Genomic DNA, 19,705 nt, shown 5'->3' with positions numbered 1-19,705 from the left:
CCAGCCCTTGCCCAAAGCCCCCAGCTCTCCTGGAGCCCCTTCAGGTCCTGGAAGGCTGCTCTAAGGTCTCCCTGGAGCCTTCTCTCCAGCCACAACACCCCCAACTCCCCCAGCCTGTCCCCACAGCATCTGACCACTTCATAGCATCCTCTGAACCTTCTCCAGCAGTTCCAGGTCCTTGTGCAGAGGAGCCCAGAGCTGGAGGCAGTGCTGCAGGTGGGATCTGAGCAGAGCTGAGGTGCAGAACCCTCTCTCTGTCCTGCTCTTCTCAGGTCTCCTGATGGCAGCCCAGGTCCCAGCTGCCTTCTGGGCTGCCTGTGCCCATTGCTGATGCCACTCTTTGTGCTTGCCTAGGATGGGGCAGGATTATCTCCACTTCTCCTTTAAACAAAGCCAAGTGGGTTAAGAGGCTGCAGGGGAAATGCTCTTCATAGTTTGGCCTTTTATAGGGAGCCTTTTGTGGAAGGAGCTCCTGCCTCATGGCAGCTCCTGCTGAACCTCTCTGCAAAGTGCCTTTGTGCCAAACAAAGACACTTGAGAACACTGAGACTTGGTGGCCAAGCTGCTGATAGCATCTGGGCAGTGCCATCCCTGCAGCCCTCCTACACCCCTGCCTGGCAGAGCTCTGACCAAGCCTGCCCCGAGGCCCACGGGGAGCTGGGCATGGTCTGGAGGGAACTGCATCAAAGTTGGCATCCAGGGGTTGTAAACTGCTGCAGGGGCCTGGCTGCAAGGGAGGGAAAGATCAGAACCAAGCAGGTTGGCAGAGAGCTCCAAGCTCAAACAGCCCAACCCAGCCCCCAACCCTGCCCAACCAACCAGCCCATGGCACTCAGTGCCCCAGCCAGGCTTGGCACCAACACCTCCAGCCATGGGCACTGCACCACCTCCCTGGGCAGCCCATTCCAGTGCCAATCACTCTCTCTGACAACAACTTCCTAACAACATCCAGCCTCAACCTGCCCTGGCACAGCTTGAGGCTGTGTCCCCTTCTCCTGGCCCTGCCTGCCTGGCAGCAGAGCCCAACCCCACCTGGCTACAGCCTCCCTGCAGGCAGCTGCAGGCAGCAATCAGCTCTGCCCTGAGCCTCCTCTGCTGCAGGCTGCACCCCCCCAGCTCCCTCAGCCTCTCCTCACAGGGCTGTGCTCCAGGCCCCTCCCCAGCCTTGCTGCCCTGCTCTGGGCACCTTCCAGCACCTCAACAGCTCTCTGCAATGGAGGAGCCCAGAACTGGGCACAGCACTCCAGGGGTGGCCTGAGCAGTGCTGAGCACAGGGGCAGAAGAACCTCCCTTGTGCTGCTGCCCACACTGCTCCTGAGCCAGCCCAGGCTGCCATTGGCTCTGCTGCCCACCTGGGAGGGCACTGAGCCTGAGGGTTTTGCTTGCAGAAGCCCTTTCAGCTCATCCAGTCCAACCATTCTCCATCTCTGCCAAGGCTGGTGCTGATCCATGGCCCTCAGCACCACATCTGAGTGGCTTTGAAACCCTTCCAAGGATGGGAACTCCACCACCTCCCCAGGCAGCCTGGGCCAATGCCTGACCCCCTCTTGGAGGGCAGAAATTGTGCCTCATGTCCAACCTAAACCTCCCCTGGGACAATTTCAGGCCCTGGTCCTGTCTCTTGTCCTCCTTTGGGAGCAGAGCCCAACCCCAGCTGGCTCCAGCCTCCTCTCGAGGAGCTGCAGAGAGGCAGAAGGAAGTCTTCACTCTGCCTCCCCCCCAGGCTGAGCTCTGCAGGTCCTTCAGCTGCTCCTCACCAGCCCTGCTCTGCAGACCCTTCCCCAGCTGTGCTGCCATGCTCTGACCTTGCTCCAGCCCCTCCATGTCCTGCCAGTGAGGGTCCCAAAACTGACCCCAGGATTCCAGATGTGGCCTCTCCACCAGTGCCTAGGCCAGGGGACAATCACCTCTGCACAGCAGACTTGAGGCTGGGAGATGAGGGCTGGAGCAGGGCCCTGGTCCATGGTTGCTACCTGAAGGGGCACAGAGGCTGCTCTTGGGCATGGGTGGGGGTAAAGAGGCTGCTCCTGGGCAAAGAGGCTGCTCCTGGGCACGGGGAGGCAAAGAGGCTGCTCCTGGGCATGGAGGAGCAAAGAGGCTGCTCTTGGCTATGAGGGGCACAGAGGCTGCTCTTGGGCATGGGGGGGGGGGGGGGGTAAAGAGGCTGCTCCTGGGCAAAGAGGCTGCCCCTGGGCACGGGGAGGCAAAGAGGCTGCTCTTGGGCACGGGGAGGCAAAGAGGCTGCTCCTGGGCATGGAGGAGCAAAGAGGCTGCTCTTGGCTATGAGGGAGAGGCTGCTCTTGGGCATGGGGGGCAAAGAGGCTGCATTTGGCTATGGGGGGGCAAAGAGGCTGCCCTTGGGCATGGGGGGCAAAGAGGCTGCATTTGGCTATGGGGGGCACAGAGGCTGCTGTTGGGCATGGAGGAGCAAAGAGGCTGCTCTTGGGCATGGGGCGGGGGCAAAGAGGCTGCATTTGGCTATGGGGGGGCAAAGAGGATGCTCCTGGGCATGAGTAGGGGCAAAGAGGCTGCTCTTGGGCATGAGTGGGGGCAAAGAGGCTGCTCTTGGGCATGGGGGGGGCGAGACCAACACGATTTGAGCCAGCAGAAGGGGGAGAGGCACCGCAGGCTCCCCTCCCGGCTCCGGTGGGCTTTGGGCTCAGACCTCTCCCCCTTCCACCCGGAGAGCTTCTTGCCCCTGCAGCCCCCAGAGCCGTGCCCGGGGCAGCGCCGGGCGCGGTGCCCGCGGGTGTCCGTGTCCCCCCCCCCGGGCCCCGGGGCTGAGGCGGAGCCGGGGGCGGGTCGGGGCCACCTCCTGCTCCGGGAGGCTGTGAAATAGCAGCGGCGGAGCTGAGCGCCGCTCAGTGCCCTGGATCCGCGCACCATGGGCGGCAAGAGAGTGTGCATCGTGGGCTCCGGCAACTGGTGAGCGGCGCTGCCCGGGCACGGCGCTGCCCCTCCCGGGGCACGGCACTGTCCCTCCCGGGGCACGGCACTGCACCTCCCGGGGCACGGCACTGTCCCTCCCGGGGCACGGCACTAACCCCTCCCGGGGCACGGCGCTAACCCCTCCCGGAGCACGGCACTAACCCACTCCCGGGGCACGGCACTAACCCCTCCCGGGGCACGGCGCTGTCCCTCCCGGGGCACGGCGCTAACCCCCCCGGGGCACGGCACTGTCCCCTCCAGGGGCACGGCGCTAACCCCTCCCGGGGCACGGCACTGTCCCCTCCCGGGGCACGGCGCTAACCCCTCCCGGGGCACGGCACTGCACCTCCCGGGGCACGGCACTGTCCCCTCCCGGGGCACGGCGCTAACCCCTCCCGGGGCACGGCACTGTCCCTCCCGGGGCACGGCGCTAACCCCCTCCCGGGGCACGGCACTGCACCTCCCGGGGCACGGCACTGTCCCCTCCCGGGGCACGGCACTGCACCTCCCGGGGCACGGCACTGCACCTCCCGGGGCACGGCACTAACCCCCTCCCGGGGCACGGCACTGTCCCTCCCGGGGCACGGCACTGTCCCCTCCCGGGGCACGGCACTGCACCTCCCGGGGCACGGCACTGTCCCCTCCCGGGGCACGGCCCTAACCCCTCCCGGGGCACGGCACTGCACCTCCCGGGGCACGGCGCTGTCCCATCCCGGGGCACGGCACTAACCCGCCCCGGGGCACGGCACTAACCGCCCCCCCGGGGCACGGCGCTGTCCCTCCCGGGGCACGGCACTGTCCCCTCCAGGGGCACGGCGCTAACCCCTCCCGGGGCATGGCACTAACCCCCTCCCGGGGCACGGCACTAACCCCTCCCGGGGCATGGCACTAACCCCCTCCCGGGGCACGGCGCCGTCCCGGTCCTCGCCGCCGTTCCGCGGTACCCCCGCTGCAAGCTAACCTTGGTGCCCAGGGCAACCTGCTGCCCGCAGCCTCGGTGCCCGCTCTGCAGCGCTGCTCTGCCCACGCAGGGGCTCGGCCATCGCCAAGATCGCGGGCAGCAACGCGGGGCGGCTGCGCACCTTCGAGGACCAGGTGAAGATGTGGGTGCTGGAGGAGCAGGTGGGCGGCAGGAGCCTTACCGACATCATCAACACCGAGCATGAGAACGTCAAGTACCTGCCAGGGCACAAACTGCCCCACAACGTGGTGAGTGCGGGCAGTGGCAGCCCCCTGGCAGCCCCCTGGCAGCCCCCTGGCAGCCGGGCACCGCTGGCAGCCCGGGCGTGGGGCTGCCGCAGGCAGGGGATGCTGCGCTGGGCTGCACCGGGCTCGACTTCACCCTCTCGGTGACCTTGGTCTGTGCTCGGCCCTGGCTGCTCTCAGTGCCCACCTTTGCCCTGCTCTGGCGCTCCTCAGCCTGGGCTTGAGGCCATGTGGCTGTGCCCATGCTGGCAGCCAGCGGAGAGCTTGTGGGGGGGCTGCGTCGTGCCCCACATCTGGGCACTCAGCCCCTTTGATGGCACTGCCCTCCTGAGCTCCCCAGAACGACCCCAGCTTCTCCCACCACTTCTGTGGGCCCAGCTCAGGCTGCTCTGCTCCCCACGGGGACCTCAGGGCAGCGACTCTGTGCCCTTCCTTCCCTTGCAGCCGTTGCCTTCATGCCCCTTGTCCCCTCTGTCCTGGATTCAGGACACCTCTCACTGCTCAGAGGCACAGGGAGCTGATGCCACTCACACTCGCCCCAGGTGGCAGAGCCAGACCTACTGAAAGCCTGTGCTGAGGCTGACATCCTCCTCTTCGTGGTGCCACACCAGTTCATTGGCACAGTCTGTGACCAGCTCAAGGGCCACGTGAAGAAGGGTGCCGTGGGGATGTCCCTCATCAAGGTGTGAGCAGGAGCCTGCCCTGGGCACCCCACTCGGGCATCAGGCCACGGGGGGGTTGGCTCAAGGCAGCCTGGCATGGAGGGAGGAGGGGGGGAGGCATGATGGAGGGTGTGGGAAGTGTCTTTGTGGGGGTTTGGAGGGGATGAGGGATCTCAGGGGGGAGCAGGGAGGGGGAGCAGGGAGGGGGAGCAGGGAGGGGGAGCAGGGAGGGGGAGCAGGGAGGGGGAGCAGGAGGGGGAGCAGGGAGGGGGAGCAGGGAGGGGGAGCAGGGAGGGGGAGCAGGGAGGAGGAGCAGGGAGGGGGAGCAGGGAGGAGGAGCAGGGAGGGGGAGCAGGAGGGGGAGCAGGGAGGGGGAGCAGGGAGATCTCAGGGGTGCAGCACAGCTTGAGGGGCTGCTGGGATGAGAGCTGCAGTGTGGCAGCACAGGGATGGCAGGAGCAGGGCAGGGAGCTGAGCCTGCAGAGGGGGCAGGTGCCCATCTCTGCCCCTGGTTGTCCCCCAGGGAGTGGATGAAGGCCCAGATGGGCTGAGGCTGATCTCAGACATCATCCACGAGAAGCTGGGGATAGAGATGAGCGTCCTGATGGGAGCCAACATCGCTAACGAGGTAGCAGAGGAGAAGTTCTGTGAAACCACCATCGGTAAGGAGCCGCCAACCCTCCTCATTAGCAGCCTTCATCTCTAACGAGCAGGAGGAGGCAGAGGGGTGAGCCTGGAGCAGCTGCTGCCTCGGGGATCCAGCCCTTTCTCCCTCTGGAGGCAGCAAAGCTCCAGGCAGCTGAACGAACCCACCCAGGGGGTTCAGGAGGGGATTGCTCCCTTCAGGCAGAGCGGAGCTGCGCGTCTGAAACCCACAGCAGACAGCTCGCTAGGCACGGAGTAAAAGGTGGCCACCAAAAGGCCCTTTAGGCATCGAGTTCCTGCCTTAATCCCCTTGGGCTCCACTGGAACATTCACCTGCATCTCCCATGCCTGCCAGCCAGGGCTGCTGGAAAGTTCATCTGGTGGCTGCTGGATGCACCCTGCACGCTGTGGATCGTGCAGAGCAGCCAAAACCAACAGAGCAGTTTGCTGAGTTAGAAGGGGTGGGATTCAAAGTGTCTGTGTTGGGAACAAAGGCAAACATGCCACGGAGGAGGCTGCAGAGGCTGGAGGGGTGCAGGCAGATCCTGCTCTCGCAGCCAGTGCACAGCAGTGCCCTGCAGCCTGCAAAGCCAAAGCTTTGAAGGTGTTTTGGATGTCCTGGGCTTGGTGTTTCTGTCGTGTTTGACACAGAAGGAGAGAACTCCAAGGTTGAACCTTGCCTGTCTGGCAGCCAGCAAGTGCTTGGCACTTGGTGGACCTGCAAATGTTTGCAGTGGGTTCCTCTTCTGCTAACTAACTAAAGGCAGGACAAGAGGAAATGGCCTCAGGTTGTACCAGGGCAGGCTTAGGTTGGACATTAGAAGAAACTTGAATCAAGCAAGGTTGGAAGAGAGCTCCAAGATCATCCAGTCCAACCTATCCCCCAGCCCTGTCCAAGTAACCAGACCATGGCACTAAGTGCCTCATCCAGCCTGGAACAGGCTGCTCAGGGAGGTGATGGAGTCCAACCTATCCCCCAGCCCTGTCCAAGTAACCAGACCATGGCACTAAGTGCCTCATCCAGCCTGGAACAGGCTGCCTGGGGAGGTGATGGAGTCCAACCTATCCCCAGACCATGGCACTAAGTGCCTCATCCAGCCTGGAACAGGCTGCTCAGGGAGGTGATGGAGTCCAACCTATCCCCCAGCCCTGTCCAAGTAACCAGACCATGGCACTAAGTGCCTCATCCAGCCTGGAACAGGCTGCTCAGGGAGGTGATGGAGTCCAACCTATCCCCCAGCCCTGTCCAAGTAACCAGACCATGGCACTAAGTGCCTCATCCAGCCTGGAACAGGCTGCCTGGGGAGGTGATGGAGTCCAACCTATCCCCAGACCATGGCACTAAGTGCCTCATCCAGCCTGGAACAGGCTGCTCAGGGAGGTGATGGAGTCCAACCTATCCCCCAGCCCTGTCCAAGTAACCAGATCATGGCACTAAGTGCCTCATCCAGCCTGGAACAGGCTGCTCAGAGAGGTGATGGAGTCCAACCTATCCCCCAGCCCTGTCCAATCAACCAGACCATGGCACTAAGTGCCTCATCCAGCCTGGAACAGGCTGCCTGGGGAGGTGATGGAGCCACTATCCTGGAGGTGTTCATGAAGGTGCAGATGTGGCACTCTGGGACATGGTTTGGTGGCCAGGGAGGTGCTGGGCTGAGGGTTGGATGCCCTTGGAGGGCTTTTCTGACCCTGATGCTTCTACAGTTCTTGCTGCAGTGGCAGCACCACCAGGCAGGAGCAGCAGAGTCCTGCCTTTGGCTGTCCCTCCGTAGTCTTCCTCACTGTTGCTTTGCTTCATCAGGCTGCAAAAACCTGCAGCATGGGCAGGAACTGAAGGAGCTGATGCAGACCCCGAACTTTCGGGTGACAGTAGTGCAGGAAGCTGACACCGTGGAGATCTGTGGGGCTCTCAAGGTGGGTGAGCTGCTCCCCAGGGACTGCAGAGCCTGTGGGAGCTCAGGGGAGGAGCTGCCAAGTCGGGAGAACCCTGCTGGGTGCAACCCTATGACAAGCTCTGGAGGGAGCTGTGGTGGTGAGCACTGACACCGACTGGAGCCTGTGCTTGGGGGACATAGAATCGAGCAGGTTGGCAGAGAGCTCCAAGCTCATCCAGCCCAACCTAGCACTCAGCCCTACCCAATCAACCAGACCATGGCACTAAGTGCCTCATCCAGGCTTGGCTTCAACACCTCCCATGGATGCTCTGTGTGTGTCCTCTACTGGGAATGGGGTGGCCAGCAGGACCAGAGCAGGGATTGTCCCCCTGGAATGGGCACTGTCAAAGCCACAGCTGGAATCCTGGGGTCACTTTTGGGACCTTTGCTCCAGGAAGGACATTGAGGAGCTGGAGCAGGTCCAGAGAAGGGCAATGAAGCTGAGGAAGGGTCTGGAGAACAGGGCTGGGGAGAAGCAGCTGAGGGAGCTGGGGGTGTGCAGCCTGGAGCAAAGAGGAGGGAGGAGACTGCCTGAGAGGAGACTGGAGCCAGGTGGAGGTTTGGTTTGTTCTCTCAAGGAACAAAGGACAGGAGAAGAGGAAATGGCCTCAAGTTACCCGCGGGAGGGGGGGCTGTAGTTTGGGCATCAGAAGAAACTCTTCCCTGGAAGGGCTCTCAAAGCCTGGCACAGGCTGCCCAGGGAGGGAGCTGAATCCCCACGCCCGGAGATGCTTCAAAGCTGCAGAGATGTGGTGCTGAGGGCCATGAGTCGGGGCTGGGTAGGGTTAGAGAGCGGATTGGGCTGGATGAGCTGAGAGGATCTGATGACTCTATGGCCACAGCACAGCTCTGAGCCCCCTCCTCAGGCGCAGCCCCCTCCCCGCTGCTGCTGTTTTGCAGAACGTGGTGGCTGTCGGGGCTGGGTTCTGCGATGGGCTGGGCTACGGCGACAACACAAAGGCTGCCGTCATCCGCCTGGGGCTGATGGAGATGATCGACTTTGCCAAGCTCTTCTGCAAGGGCCCTGTCACCCCTTCCACCTTCCTGGAGAGCTGTGGGGTCGCCGACCTCATCACTACCTGCTACGGTGGCCGCAACCGCAGAGTGGCTGAAGCCTTTGCCAGGACTGGGAAGGTGAGTGGGGAGCAGAAGCAGCAGCTGCTGAGCTGGGCACAGCCTGGCAGCACCACGGTGCCCAGTGGCACAGCCTGGCAGCACCACGGTGCCCGGTGGCACAGCCTGGCAGCACCACGGTGCCCACTGGCACAGCCTGGCAGCACCACGGTGCCCGGTGGCACAGCCTGGCAGCACCACGGTGCCCACTGGCACAGCCTGGCAGCACCACGGTGCACAGTGGCACAGCCTGGCTCCAGGGATGAATCCACAACCACCACCACCACCCCCTCCTTGGGCAGCCTGTTGCAGTGTCTCACCGACCTCCTGGCACAGAACTTCCTGCCCATGTCCAATCTGCATCTCCTCTGCTCCAGTTTTGATCCTCCTTTGCTCCTCATCCTATCACCCAAACCCTTCTGAGCAGCTCTGGCACTGTTGGGTCGTTTCAGTCCATCGAGCAGCTGGAGCAGGAGATGCTGAACGGGCAGAAGCTGCAGGGTCCCCAGACGGCTGCGGAGCTGCATCGCATCCTTAAGAGCAAGAAGGTGGTGGAGAGGTGAGCGCTGGAGGCAGCTCCTGCCTGCTCCTCTGGGGGGAGGGGGAGGCTGCCCTGCAGCTGCAGGAGAGGGATTCTCATCAAGCCACAGGATGGGTGCCACAGGCAGGGACACCTCCCACCTGAGCTCCCTGAGGCTCAGCTTGCTCAAGGTCTCATCCGACCTGGCCTTGAACACCCCCGGGGCAAAGAGCATCCACAGCCTCCCTGGGCAACCTGCTCCAGAGTGTCCCCAGCCTCAGTGCCACAGAATGGAGCAGGTTGGCAGAGAGCTCCAGGATCATTGAGTCCAACCTCTCACCTATCATCTTCTAACTAACCAACCCATGGCACTCAGTGCCTCATGCAGCCTCCTCTTCAACACCTCCAGCCATGGGCACTGCACCCCCTCCCTGGGCAGCCCATTCCAGTGCCAATCACTCTGACAACAGCTTTCTCCTAACATCCAGCCTGAGCCTGCCCTGGCACAGCTTGAGGCTGTGTCCCCTTCTCCTGGCCCTGCCTGCCTGGCATCAGAGCCCAACCCCACCTGGCTACAGCCTCCCTGCAGGCAGCTGCAGGCAGCAATCAGCTCTGCCCTGAGCCTCCTCTGCTGCAGGCTGCACCCCCCCAGCTCCCTCAGCCTCTCCTCACAGGGCTGTGCTCCAGGCCCCTCCCCAGCCTTGCTGCCCTGCTCTGGGCACCTTCCAGCACCTCAGCATCTCTCTGCAATGGAGGAGCCCAGAACTGGGCACAGCACTCCAGGGGTGGCCTAAGCAGTGCTGGGCACAGGGGCAGAAGGACTTCCCTGGTCTGTGCTGCTCAACTCACTCTGCAGTGCCCACCCCAAAGCAGCTGGGCAGCAATGGGCTGTTGGATGAGGGCACTCCTGTGTGCTGCAGCAGGAGCTGAGCTCTCTGACTCCAGCAGCTGTGGTGACTTTGCTCCTCTGCCTGCAGGTTCCCCCTCTTCACAGCTGTGTACCAGATCTGCTACGAGGGCAAACCTGTCACTGATGTCATCAAGTGCCTGCAGAACCACCCCGTGCACATGTAAGGGCTCACTGACCCTGCTGGGGTGGGGGCAGAGCTCCTGCCCACACCCACTGGCCCTGCTGCTGCAGCTGTGTGGGCAATCCAGGTCTGCTGGTGGCCTCTGCAGTGCTGGGAGGGCAGAGCTCCCCTTCCTCAGCACAGGACACTGCTAGTCTGAGCCTGGCATCGTGGCAGAGGTACCTGCTGATCTCCTTCCCTCTTTGAAGGGCTCATTTTGCTTCTGCTGCTGTCTCAGGGCTGAGCATCTTCCTCTTTTCCCTTCCTCTAGCCACGGTGGGTTCAGTTCTCTGCAGGTCTCTGCCAGGTCGCTCAGCTGGGCAGGACTGGTGCAGGAGGCACTGCTCAGGGGAGGGTGGTTGAGAAGCTTTCCTGCTAGCCCACACGGGGCCACTTTGCATGATCCCAGCACCTTCCTGCTGGCTGCTGCTGCTGCTTTGGGCTTAGCTGCCTCGTGGTGAGGGCACAGCTCCCTTGCCAGGCTCCACCAGGCTGGCTGAAGCTCCGTGGGGCTAACAAAGGGGCTGGAACAGGTTGCCTGGGGACGTGGTTGAGGCTCCATCCCCGGAGACATTCAAGCTCAAACTTGATGTGGCCCTGGGCAGACAGTTGGAGCTGTCCCTGCTGACTGCAGGAGGGTTGGAGTCCCTTCGAGGGTCCCTCCCAGCCCGATGCCGTCTGTGACTCTTCCTCCTCGGAAGCACCAGCACAGAAAGCAGAGCTCTTTGCCACTCTGCCGTGTGCTGCTCCCACAGCCACCACTCACTGCTGCTGCCCAGCAGCGTGGCCACAGCTCTGCGTGTGAGAAGCAGCCCCAGAGTCAGACTTCAGAGTTTGTTTACTCAGTTCTTGCTCTCCTGGTCCCTTACCCCTGCCCCCCACCCCGGGGAACTCCCCTGTTGGCACAGCTCTGCCTGTGCTAATTCTGTGCCCACGGACTGTGCCCAGGCAGCCTCCCTCCCTCCTGTCACTTGGCTTAGCTTCAGCAATGCAGGGACCAACTGCCCCAAAGCCTTTCTGAGCAGCCTGTGGGCTGTGTACCCCCTGGCAGGGTACCTGCCCAAGCAGCTGGCTCACTTTGCTGCCAGGTGAATGACCCACAGCAGCTTTTTGCCTTCTCTCTGCCTTGCCCCAGTCTGTGCCTTAGCCTGGTCTTGGCTCCTTCTGCCTGTGGCTTTCCAGGAGCTGTGAAAGCAGGTCCCACACTCGCCTGCTGCTGCTGCTGCCCCTCCTGCGAGGGGAGAGGGAGGGTTGGAAAATGCCCAGCAGCACAAAGGGCAGCAATGGACATGACCCACGAGAGGGACACAAGGAGACCTCCAACATCAGCACAGAGGACAGAGGTCTCCTGCCTTGTGCTGTGCCTTGGAAACGTTCCCCTTGTCCAGCTGCCTGCTGCGTGCCTCCCTCTGCTCCCCTGGACTTGGCTCTGCTCCTGTTTGCTCAGGCCACTGTGGCCAGCAGGTCACTGACCCTCTCTGGGCTGGCAGAAGAGAGATGCTGCAGGTCTCCCTGCCCATCCCCCGTTCTCTGCCCAGCAGTGGCCTCTAGGATCACTGAAAGCAACAATAAACCTGGAGAGGAGAAGGAAAACCACACTCCCTGCGCTGCTGCGTGTTTGCCTTTGGGTCGGTGCCTGCTGGACTTGCTAGGAGAGCAGATCAGGACGCTGCGAGCTCCCTCCTGGCTCTGCCCCCTCCCTGTGCTGTCCCAGAAACAGCAACAATGCCCCCGCAGGTCGCTGTTCCACCGCAGCGTAACACAGTGTCCCACTTGCCTGCTCTCCGCAGCACTTCCAGCCTTCGAGTTTGGCTGCAGGACCAAAGAGTGCTGAGACTGAACTGGGCTCAGCATCCAAACTCTTCCACCTGGAGCCTGCAGGGGCTGTGAGCCAGGACCCCACTTGTGCCCCACGTCCCCCCCCAGGCCTCCCTTTCTCTGACTTCTTGAGCTGTCTGTGGGGTTTTAGTCAGCTCTTCCCAACTGCTTTTCCTGCTCTTGCCTTGTCCCTGCCTTGCTTTTGAAATGCATCTTGTGCTAAGTGACCTTTCCAGGACTCTTAGCCCTCTGCTCAGCCTCTTGCTCAGGGAATTTAATCTGCTGGCACTGCAGTGGCTTCTGTGCCTTTTATTAGACACTTTCTCAGCAGGCAGCCTGCGACCTTTAAATTCAACTGAGCTACTGTACAAAAAGCAGGCAGCTCCAGCAGCCTCCAGGGAGGAGCTGTGCTGAGGCTGGAGGCAGGAGAGAAACAGAGAGTCATAGAATCAGGCAGGGCTGGAAGGGACCACAAGGATCAGGCAGTGCCAACCCCTGCCATGCCCAGGGACACCCTACCCTAGAGCAGGCTGCACACAGCCTCAGCCAGCCTGGCCTCAAACACCTCCAGCCATGGGGCCTCAACCCCCTCCCTGGGCAACCCATTCCAGCCTCTCACCACTCTCCTGCTCAACAACTTCCTCCTCACCTCCAGCCTCACTCTCCTCACCTCCAGCTTTGCTCCATCCCCCTCACTCCTGCCACTCCCTCACAGCCTCAAAAGTCCCTCCCCAGCTTTTTTGGAGCCCCCTTCAGCTCCTGACAGGCCACAAGAAGGTCACCTGGGAGCCTCCTCTGCTCCAGCCTGCACAGCCCCAACTCTTTCAGGCTGTGCTCACAGCAGAGCTGCTGCAGCCTCTCAGCATCCTCCTGGCCCTGCTCTGGACAGGCTCCAGCATCTCCACAGCCCTCTTGGCCCAGGGGCTCCAGAGCTGGAGGCAGGACTCCAGGTGGGCTCTCAGCAGAGCAGAGCAGAGGGGCAGAATCCCCTCCCTGGCCCTGCTGGCCACACTGCTGCTGCTGCAGCCCAGGCTCTGCTTGGCTCTCTGGGCTGCAAGTGCACACTGCTGGCTCCTGCTGAGCTTCTCCTCCAGCAGCACCCCCAAGTCCCTCTCCTCAGGGCTGCTCTGCAGTCTGGCACTGCCCAGCCTGGATTGGTTCTTGGCATTGCCCCGACCCAGCTGCAGGACCTTGCCCTTGGTCTTGTTGAACCTCCTGAGCTTGGCTTGTGCCCAGCTCTGCAGCCTGCCCAGGGCCCTCTGGATGGATCCTGCCCTCCAGCCTGGCTGAGCACCACACAGCTTGGTGTGGGCAGCAAACCTGCTGAGGCTGCACTCAGTGCCTCTGCCCATGGCACCCACAGAGATGCTGACCAAGACTGGTGCCAGGACTGATCCCTGAGGGACTCTGCTTGGCACTGGCCTGCACTTGGCCATGGAGCCATTGGCAGCCACTCTTTGGGAGCAGCCATCAAGCCACTTCTTTATTCACCCAGTGCCCTCAAACCCATCTGGCACCAGCATGAAGGAAAAGTGATCCTGCAGGCCTGGCACAACTTCTGGTTGCCTTTGTCTTGAACTGCTGCAGGAATCTCAGCTTGAGTCTTTGGCTCATCCAGGAGAGTGGATCCCTGAGCTCTTCCCCTTCAGCCCATTGCAGTCTCTCTCCTGGGCCTGCACCTGCCTGGAGCTGCAGCAGGATCTGGGATTGTGTTTTGGTTGTGCATTTGGCTGTTGGCTCCTCTGCCTTGGAAGGGCTTTGTGCATCCCTCCTCATGTCATTCTGCCCCTGTGCTCAGCACTGCTCAGGCCACCCCTGCAGTGCTGTGCCCAGTTCTGGGCTCCTCCATTGCAGAGAGCTGTGGAGGTGCTGGAAGGTGCCCAGAGCAGGGCAGCAAGGCTGGGGAGGTGCCTGGAGGAGAGGCTGAGGGAGCTGGGGGGGTGCAGCCTGGAGGAGAGCAAGCTCAGGGCAGAGCTGATTGCTCTCTACACTGGATGATCTTGGAGGTCTCTTCCAAGCTGGTCGATTCCATGTGGGTTTCCCTGGTTCCAGGTGCTGCTGGCAGTGTCCTGCAGGTGCTGAGCCTCACCTGGGTGTGGGCAGTGCACTCCTCTCTGGCTTTCAGGCAGCCCAACCCTTGCACTGCTGCTGGAGTGCCACGAGCTATAAAAAGTCTTCCCTTTGCCATTTGGAGTTATGTTCTGCAGCCTCAGCACATCCAAGCTCAGCATCCTCCAGGGGAACAGCTCGGGGAAAGCAGCCTCAGGGCCTGAGAGAGCTCCGGGGGCAGGGCAGGGCTGTGCCAGCACACTCACGGCTAGCAGGGAACGCTGGCAGGGGGAGCTCGGCCACCTGAGGGCATCCTGAGGGCATCCTGAGGGAGGCTCCTGGGCTGTGCGCACAGGCTTGGGCCCTGGGGAGGGGGATGAAGCCTCATGGGGGCCTCGGTGCTGAGCAGGCCTAGCACAGCCTCCACCCCGTGCCCGGTGTGGGGGTTGGCACCACGGCCCCAGGCAGCGCAGCCTGTGCTGGGCCTCACAGCGAGGCCAATACCGAGGGCCGTGCTGAGGAGCGTGGGGCCGGGGACAGGCAGAGGCCGCGGTGGGCGGCGGAGCTAAGAGTGCGGCGGTGCCGAGAGAGCGGCGGAGCTAAGGGAGCGGCGGAGCTAAGGGAGCGGCGGTGCCGAGAGAGCGGCGGAGCTAAGGGAGTGGCGGAGCTAAGGGAGCGGCGGTGCCGAGAGAGCGGCGGAGCTAAGGGAGCGGCGGAGCCGAGAGAGCGGCGGAGCTAAGGGAGCGGCGGAGCCGAGAGAGCGGCGGAGCTAAGAGCGCAGCAGAGATAAGAGCGCAGCGGAGCTAAGAGCGCGGCGGAGCTAAGGGAGCGGCGGAGCCGAGAGAGCGGCGGAGCTAAGGGAGCGGCGGAGCCGAGAGAGCGGCGGAGCTAAGGGAGCGGCGGAGCTAAGGGAGCGGCGGTGCCGAGAGAGCGGCGGAGCTAAGAGCGCAGCAGAGATAAGAGCGCAGCGGAGCTAAGAGCGCGGCGGAGCTAAGGGAGCGGCGGAGCCGAGAGAGCGGCGGAGCTAAGGGAGCGGCGGAGCCGAGAGAGCGGCGGAGCTAAGGGAGCGGCGGAGCTAAGGGAGCGGCGGTGCCGAGAGAGCGGCGGAGCTAAGAGCGCAGCAGAGATAAGAGCGCAGCGGAGCTAAGAGTGCGGCGGAGCTAAGGGAGCGGCGGAGCTAAGGGAGCGGCGGAGCTAAGGGAGCGGCGGAGCTAAGAGCGCAGCGGAGATAAGAGCGCAGCGGAGCTAAGAGCGCGGCGGAGCTAAGGGAGCGGCGGAGCTAAGGGAGCGGCGGTGCCGAGAGAGCGGCGGAGCTCAGAGCGCAGCAGAGCTAAGAGTGCAGCGGAGCTAAGGGAGCAGCGGAGCTAAGAACGCGGTGGTGCCAAAAGCGCAGTGGAGCTAAGGGAGTGGCGGAGCTAAGGGAGCGGCGGTGCCGAGAGAGCGGCGGAGCTAAGGGAGCGGCGGAGCTAAGGGAGCGGCGGTGCCGAGAGAGCGGCGGAGCTAAGGGAGTGGCGGAGCTAAGGGAGCGGCGGTGCCGAGAGAGCGGCGGAGCTAAGGGAGCGGCGGAGCCGAGAGAGCGGCGGAGCTAAGGGAGCGGCGGAGCTAAGGGAGCGGCGGTGCCGAGAGAGCGGCGGAGCTAAGAGCGCAGCAGAGATAAGAGCGCAGCGGAGCTAAGAGCGCGGCGGAGCTAAGGGAGCGGCGGAGCTAAGGGAGCGGCGGAGCTAAGGGAGCGGCGGAGCTAAGAGCGCAGCGGAGATAAGAGCGCAGCGGAGCTAAGAGCGCGGCGGAGCTAAGGGAGCGGCGGAGCTAAGGGAGCGGCGGTGCCAGGAGAGCGGCGGAGCTCAGAGCGCAGCAGAGCTAAGAGTGCAGCGGAGCTAAGGGAGCAGCGGAGCTAAGAACGCGGTGGTGCCAAAAGCGCAGTGGAGCTAAGGGAGTGGCGGAGCTAAGGGAGCGGCGATGCCAAGAGCGCGGCAGAGCTAAGGGAGCAGTGGAGCTAAGGGAGCAGCGGTGCCAAGAGCGCAGCGGAGCTAAGGGAGCGGCGATGCCAAGAGCGCAGCGGTGCCAGGAGCGCAGCGGAGCTAAGAGCACGGTGGAGCTAAGAGCGCAGCGGAGCTAAGGGAGCAGCGGAGCTAAGAACACGGTGGTGCCAAGAGCGCAGCGGAGCTAAGAGCGCGGCAGAGCTAAGGGAGCGGCGGAGCTAAGAACGCGGCGGTGCCAGGAGCGCAGCGGAGCTAAGGGAGCAGCGGTGCCAAGAGCGCAGCGGAGCTAAGAGCGCGGCGGTGCCAGGAGCGCGGCGGTGCCACCTCCCCCTCGCCAGGGGGCGCTGCTGACACACCCCCACACCCCTCCACACCCCCCCCGGCGGACCACACTTCCCAGTACGCACCGCTGCCGCCCACGTGACGGCCGGGACCGGGCGCTTACCGGAGCGGAGCCGAGTCCCGGAGCCGAGTCCCGGAGCCCGAGGCGCAGGTACGGCAATGGAGCTTGGGGGCGACGAGGCCGGTGCCGGGGGGACGAGGCCGGTGCCGGGGGGGACGAGGCCGGGCAGGCTGCGCTCCCGGCCCCGCTGAGCGCCGCGGTGCGTTGCAGGCGCAGCCATGGTGTCCGGTAAGCAGCTGGCGGACTTCGGCTACAAGGCGTTCACCAGCTCCATGCTGCTGCTGACGGTGTACGGCGGCTACCTCTGCGGCGTCCGCTACTACCGCCTGCTGCAGCGCCGCCGGGAGCGCCAGGCCGCCGCCGGCCCCGACAGCTGACGGCAGCCGGTACCGCCCGACCCCGGCTTGGCGAGGGAGCGGAGAAACGGCCCCGACGTGTCCCCAGGATGTCCCCAGGACGGGAGCGGAGGTGGAGAGCAATAAAAGCGCTGCGGGAAGGGCGAGGTGTGGCGTGGAGACTGCACCGGCACCGGCACCGGCACCCAGCTCTGCGCTGCGCGGCCGCGGAGCTGCTCGGAGCCGCGGAGGAGGCACACACAGAGCCCGGCCCGGGGCTGGAAAGGGCCTCTGGAGCTCAGCCAGTGCCAACCTCACCCTGCCCCAGCAGGGCACCCACAGCAGCTTGCCCAGGGAAGGCTGGAAGGGAGCTCTGGAGCTCACCCAGTGCCAACCTCCAGCAGGGCACCCACAGCAGCTTGCCCAGGGAGGGCTGGAAGGGAGCTCTGGAGCTCACCCAGTGCCAACCTCCAGCAGGGCACCCACAGCAGCCTGCCCAGGGAGGGCTGGAAGGGAGCTCTGGAGCTCACCCAGTGCCAACCTCCAGCAGGGCACCCACAGCAGCCTGCCCAGGGAGGGCTGGAAGGGAGCTCTGGAGCTCACCCAGTGCCAACCTCACCCTGCCCCAGCAGGGCACCCACAGCAGCCTGCCCAGGGAAGGCTGGAAGGGAGCTCTGGAGCTAACCCAGTGCCAACCTCACCCTGCCCCAGCAGGGCACCCACAGCAGCCTGCCCAGAGTGGGCTGGAAGGGAGCTCTGGAGCTCACCCAGTGCCAACCTCACCCTGCCCTAGCAGGGCACCCACAGCAGCTTGCCCAGGGAAGGCTGGAAGGGAGCTCTGGAGCTCACCCAGTGCCAACCTCCAGCAGGGCACCCACAGCAGCCTGCCCAGGGAGGGCTGGAAGGGAGCTCTTGAGCTCAGCCAGTGCCAACCTCACCCTGCTCCAGCAGCTTGCCCAGAGACACAGTGGCATGGGGGGGTTGGAAGCTCTGCAGAGGAGACTCCACAACCTCTCTGGGCAGCCTGCTCCAGGCCTTGGCACCCTCACACCAAGGAAGTTTCTCCTGCTCTGATGGAACCTCCTGGGGGGTCAGTGTGTGCCCACTGGAACTCTGCCTCCTGGGGGGTCAGTGTGTGCCCACTGGAACTCTGCCTCCTGGGGGGTCAGTGTGTGCCCACTGGAACTCTGCCTCCTGGGGGGTCAGTGTGTGCCCACTGGAACTCTGCCTCCTGGGGGGTTAGTGTGTGCCCACTGGAACTCTGCCTCCTGGGGGGTCAGTGTATGCCCACTGGAACTCTGCCTCCTGGGGTGCCAGTCTGTGCCCACTGGAACTCTGCCTCCTGGGGGGTCAGTGTGTGCCCACTGGAACTCTGCCTCCCTGGGGGGTCAGTGTGTGCCAACTGGAACTCTGCCTCCTGGGTGCCAGTCTGTGCCCACTGCCCCTTGTCCTGTCCCTGGGCACCACTGAGCAGAGTCTGGCCCCAGCCTCTTGCCCCCCACCCTTCAGCTCCTGCTGGGCACTGCTCAGATGCCCTCTGGGGCTGCTCTGCTGCAGGCTCTCAGCCCCAGGGCTCAGCCTCTGCTCCTCACAGAGCTGCCCCAGGCCCCTCAGCACCTCCTCAGCCTCCACTGGACTCTCTCCAGTAGTTTTCCTACCCCTCTGGACCTGGGTGAGCCCCAAAACTGGTCCAAATCCTCCAGCTCTGGCCTCACCCTGGCAGAGCAGAGGGGTAGGAGAGAGCCTGGGTTTGTTTTCTCCAGCTGCAAGGTGCCAGCCAAGCTTCTGAAGCATCATTTAATCATAGATCAAGAGTAAACAATGGTATAAAATGGTAACAACTGAAGAAGTTTCCCAACTCCTCTTCAACCTGACCCCTGGACTCTTCCACTGCCCCCCCCCCCAGGTACCATTGGGTTAAGAGGAGAAGCAAAGGCTGTGGTGTGGCTGCTGTCCCAGCCCAGTCACATTCCTCCACAGGGCTGCATGAAATCAACAGCAGCAAACATTCACTTCTGTCTTGGGACTGAAAACAGCTCATTTTGGGGGGGGCAAGTTAAACACAACCCAGCTGTCCTGGTCCACCCTCAGCTCTCAAGTCCTGGCTTAGCCAGTTTGGATCCAGTAGGTCTAGAAAAGTCTTCAAAACCACAACTTGCAACAGGAAAAATAAAACCACACCCCAAACCCTCCCCCCCCCCCCCCCACTATGATTTAAAAAAGGCATTGTGAGAGTTGTCTTAGGGGCAATAATCGACCCCCTCCCCTGCTTCAGAAGGCTCCAGTCAAGGAAGGCTTCAGAGGGGGCTGCAGCACCAAAAGAGGCAGCAAAGGCTGGCCTGGTTCCTCCTGGCAGCAGAAGAGAGCAGCTGTAACCTCCTCAGCTTGTAGCACCCTGGTGGCAAGCTGGGACGCTCCTGTGGCAGCAGTCTGGGGCAGAGCTCACAGCAGGAGCGAGGGAGAGGCTCTGCTGCAGCCACAGGGTAGCTGGGAGGGAGAACTACAGGTCCCTCCCCACGTCTCCACGCTCTGGAACACACCGAGGAGAGCCACTGAGCCTTGTGCTGGAGCAAAACCGTCACCACCGTGGCGCTGTGACCCTCCCGTGGCCAGCAGCCAGCCCAGTCCGAGCTTGTCCTGCCTGGAGTTGATCCCAGTTAAAGGAACAGTTGGTCACAGGCAGAGATAACTTCTGCAGGTATCCATGGGACAAAGACTGAAGTGCAAGAAAATGGCTTCAGGTGACAGCTGCAGCTTCATCTTCAAACTGCAGCTTCATCTTCAAACTGCAGCTTCATCTTCAAACTGCAGCTTCATCTTCAAACTGCAGCCTCATTTCTACCCTGCAGCTTCATCTCTACCCTGCAGCATCATCTTCAAACTGCAGCTTCATTTTTACCCTGCAGCTTCATCTCTACCCTGCAGCTTCATCTTCAAACTGCAGCTTCATCTCTACCCTGCAGCTTCACCTCAAACTGCAGCTTCATCTTCAAACTGCAGCTTCATCTCTACCCTGCAGCTTCATCTTCAAACTGCAGCTTCA

General features: G+C 63.0%; 2 protein-coding genes and 1 long non-coding RNA gene across 3 annotated transcripts; 2 read left to right on the top strand and 1 right to left on the bottom strand.

Annotated features, from left to right (window-relative positions):
• Window positions 1-2,837: 2,837 nt before the first annotated feature.
• On the top strand, window positions 2,838-11,676 carry GPD1 (glycerol-3-phosphate dehydrogenase 1). The gene is made up of 8 exons (XM_064141570.1): window positions 2,838-2,925; window positions 3,960-4,137; window positions 4,677-4,817; window positions 5,320-5,458; window positions 7,243-7,355; window positions 8,276-8,509; window positions 8,941-9,047; window positions 9,986-11,676. The coding sequence occupies exons 1-8, from the start codon at window positions 2,885-2,887 to the stop codon at window positions 10,080-10,082; spliced, it is 1,050 nt and encodes a 349-aa protein (XP_063997640.1). The 5' UTR covers window positions 2,838-2,884; the 3' UTR covers window positions 10,083-11,676.
• Window positions 11,677-16,318: 4,642 nt separating this feature from the next.
• LOC135174276 (cytochrome c oxidase assembly protein COX14) lies at window positions 16,319-16,827 on the top strand. The gene is made up of 2 exons (XM_064141507.1): window positions 16,319-16,417; window positions 16,538-16,827. The coding sequence occupies exon 2, from the start codon at window positions 16,546-16,548 to the stop codon at window positions 16,702-16,704; it is 159 nt and encodes a 52-aa protein (XP_063997577.1). The 5' UTR covers window positions 16,319-16,417; window positions 16,538-16,545; the 3' UTR covers window positions 16,705-16,827.
• A 1,008-nt stretch (window positions 16,828-17,835) lies between these two features.
• Window positions 17,836-19,671, bottom strand: LOC135174277 (uncharacterized). Its single transcript, XR_010301843.1, has 3 exons — window positions 19,632-19,671; window positions 18,077-19,460; window positions 17,836-17,927 (listed from the first exon to the last, which is right to left on the bottom strand). It is a non-coding gene; the product is annotated as an uncharacterized LOC135174277 (long non-coding RNA).
• Between the last annotated feature and the right edge of the window lie 34 nt (window positions 19,672-19,705).

Source organism: Pogoniulus pusillus, unplaced genomic scaffold, assembly GCF_015220805.1.
Source record: "Pogoniulus pusillus isolate bPogPus1 unplaced genomic scaffold, bPogPus1.pri scaffold_58_arrow_ctg1, whole genome shotgun sequence".
In the NCBI taxonomy this organism is placed as follows: domain Eukaryota; kingdom Metazoa; phylum Chordata; class Aves; order Piciformes; family Lybiidae; genus Pogoniulus; species Pogoniulus pusillus.
The sequence above is the reverse complement of the archived record's forward strand: the minus strand, read 5'-3'. Positions and strand labels throughout refer to the sequence as shown.

What these genes read in the sequence shown, in the direction of transcription:
- GPD1 (XM_064141570.1), top strand. Translation starts at nt 2,885, where the DNA reads ATGGGCGGCAAGAGAGTGTGCATCGTGGGCTCCGGCAACTG. An exon ending in TGGGGATGTCCCTCATCAAG is followed by an intron (nt 4,818 to 5,319) that starts GTGTGAGCAGGA and finishes GTTGTCCCCCAG; the next exon opens with GGAGTGGATGAAGGCCCAGA. An exon ending in CCTTTGCCAGGACTGGGAAG is followed by an intron (nt 8,510 to 8,940) that starts GTGAGTGGGGAG and finishes GGGTCGTTTCAG; the next exon opens with TCCATCGAGCAGCTGGAGCA.
- LOC135174276 (XM_064141507.1), top strand. Translation starts at nt 16,546, where the DNA reads ATGGTGTCCGGTAAGCAGCTGGCGGACTTCGGCTACAAGGCGTTCACC.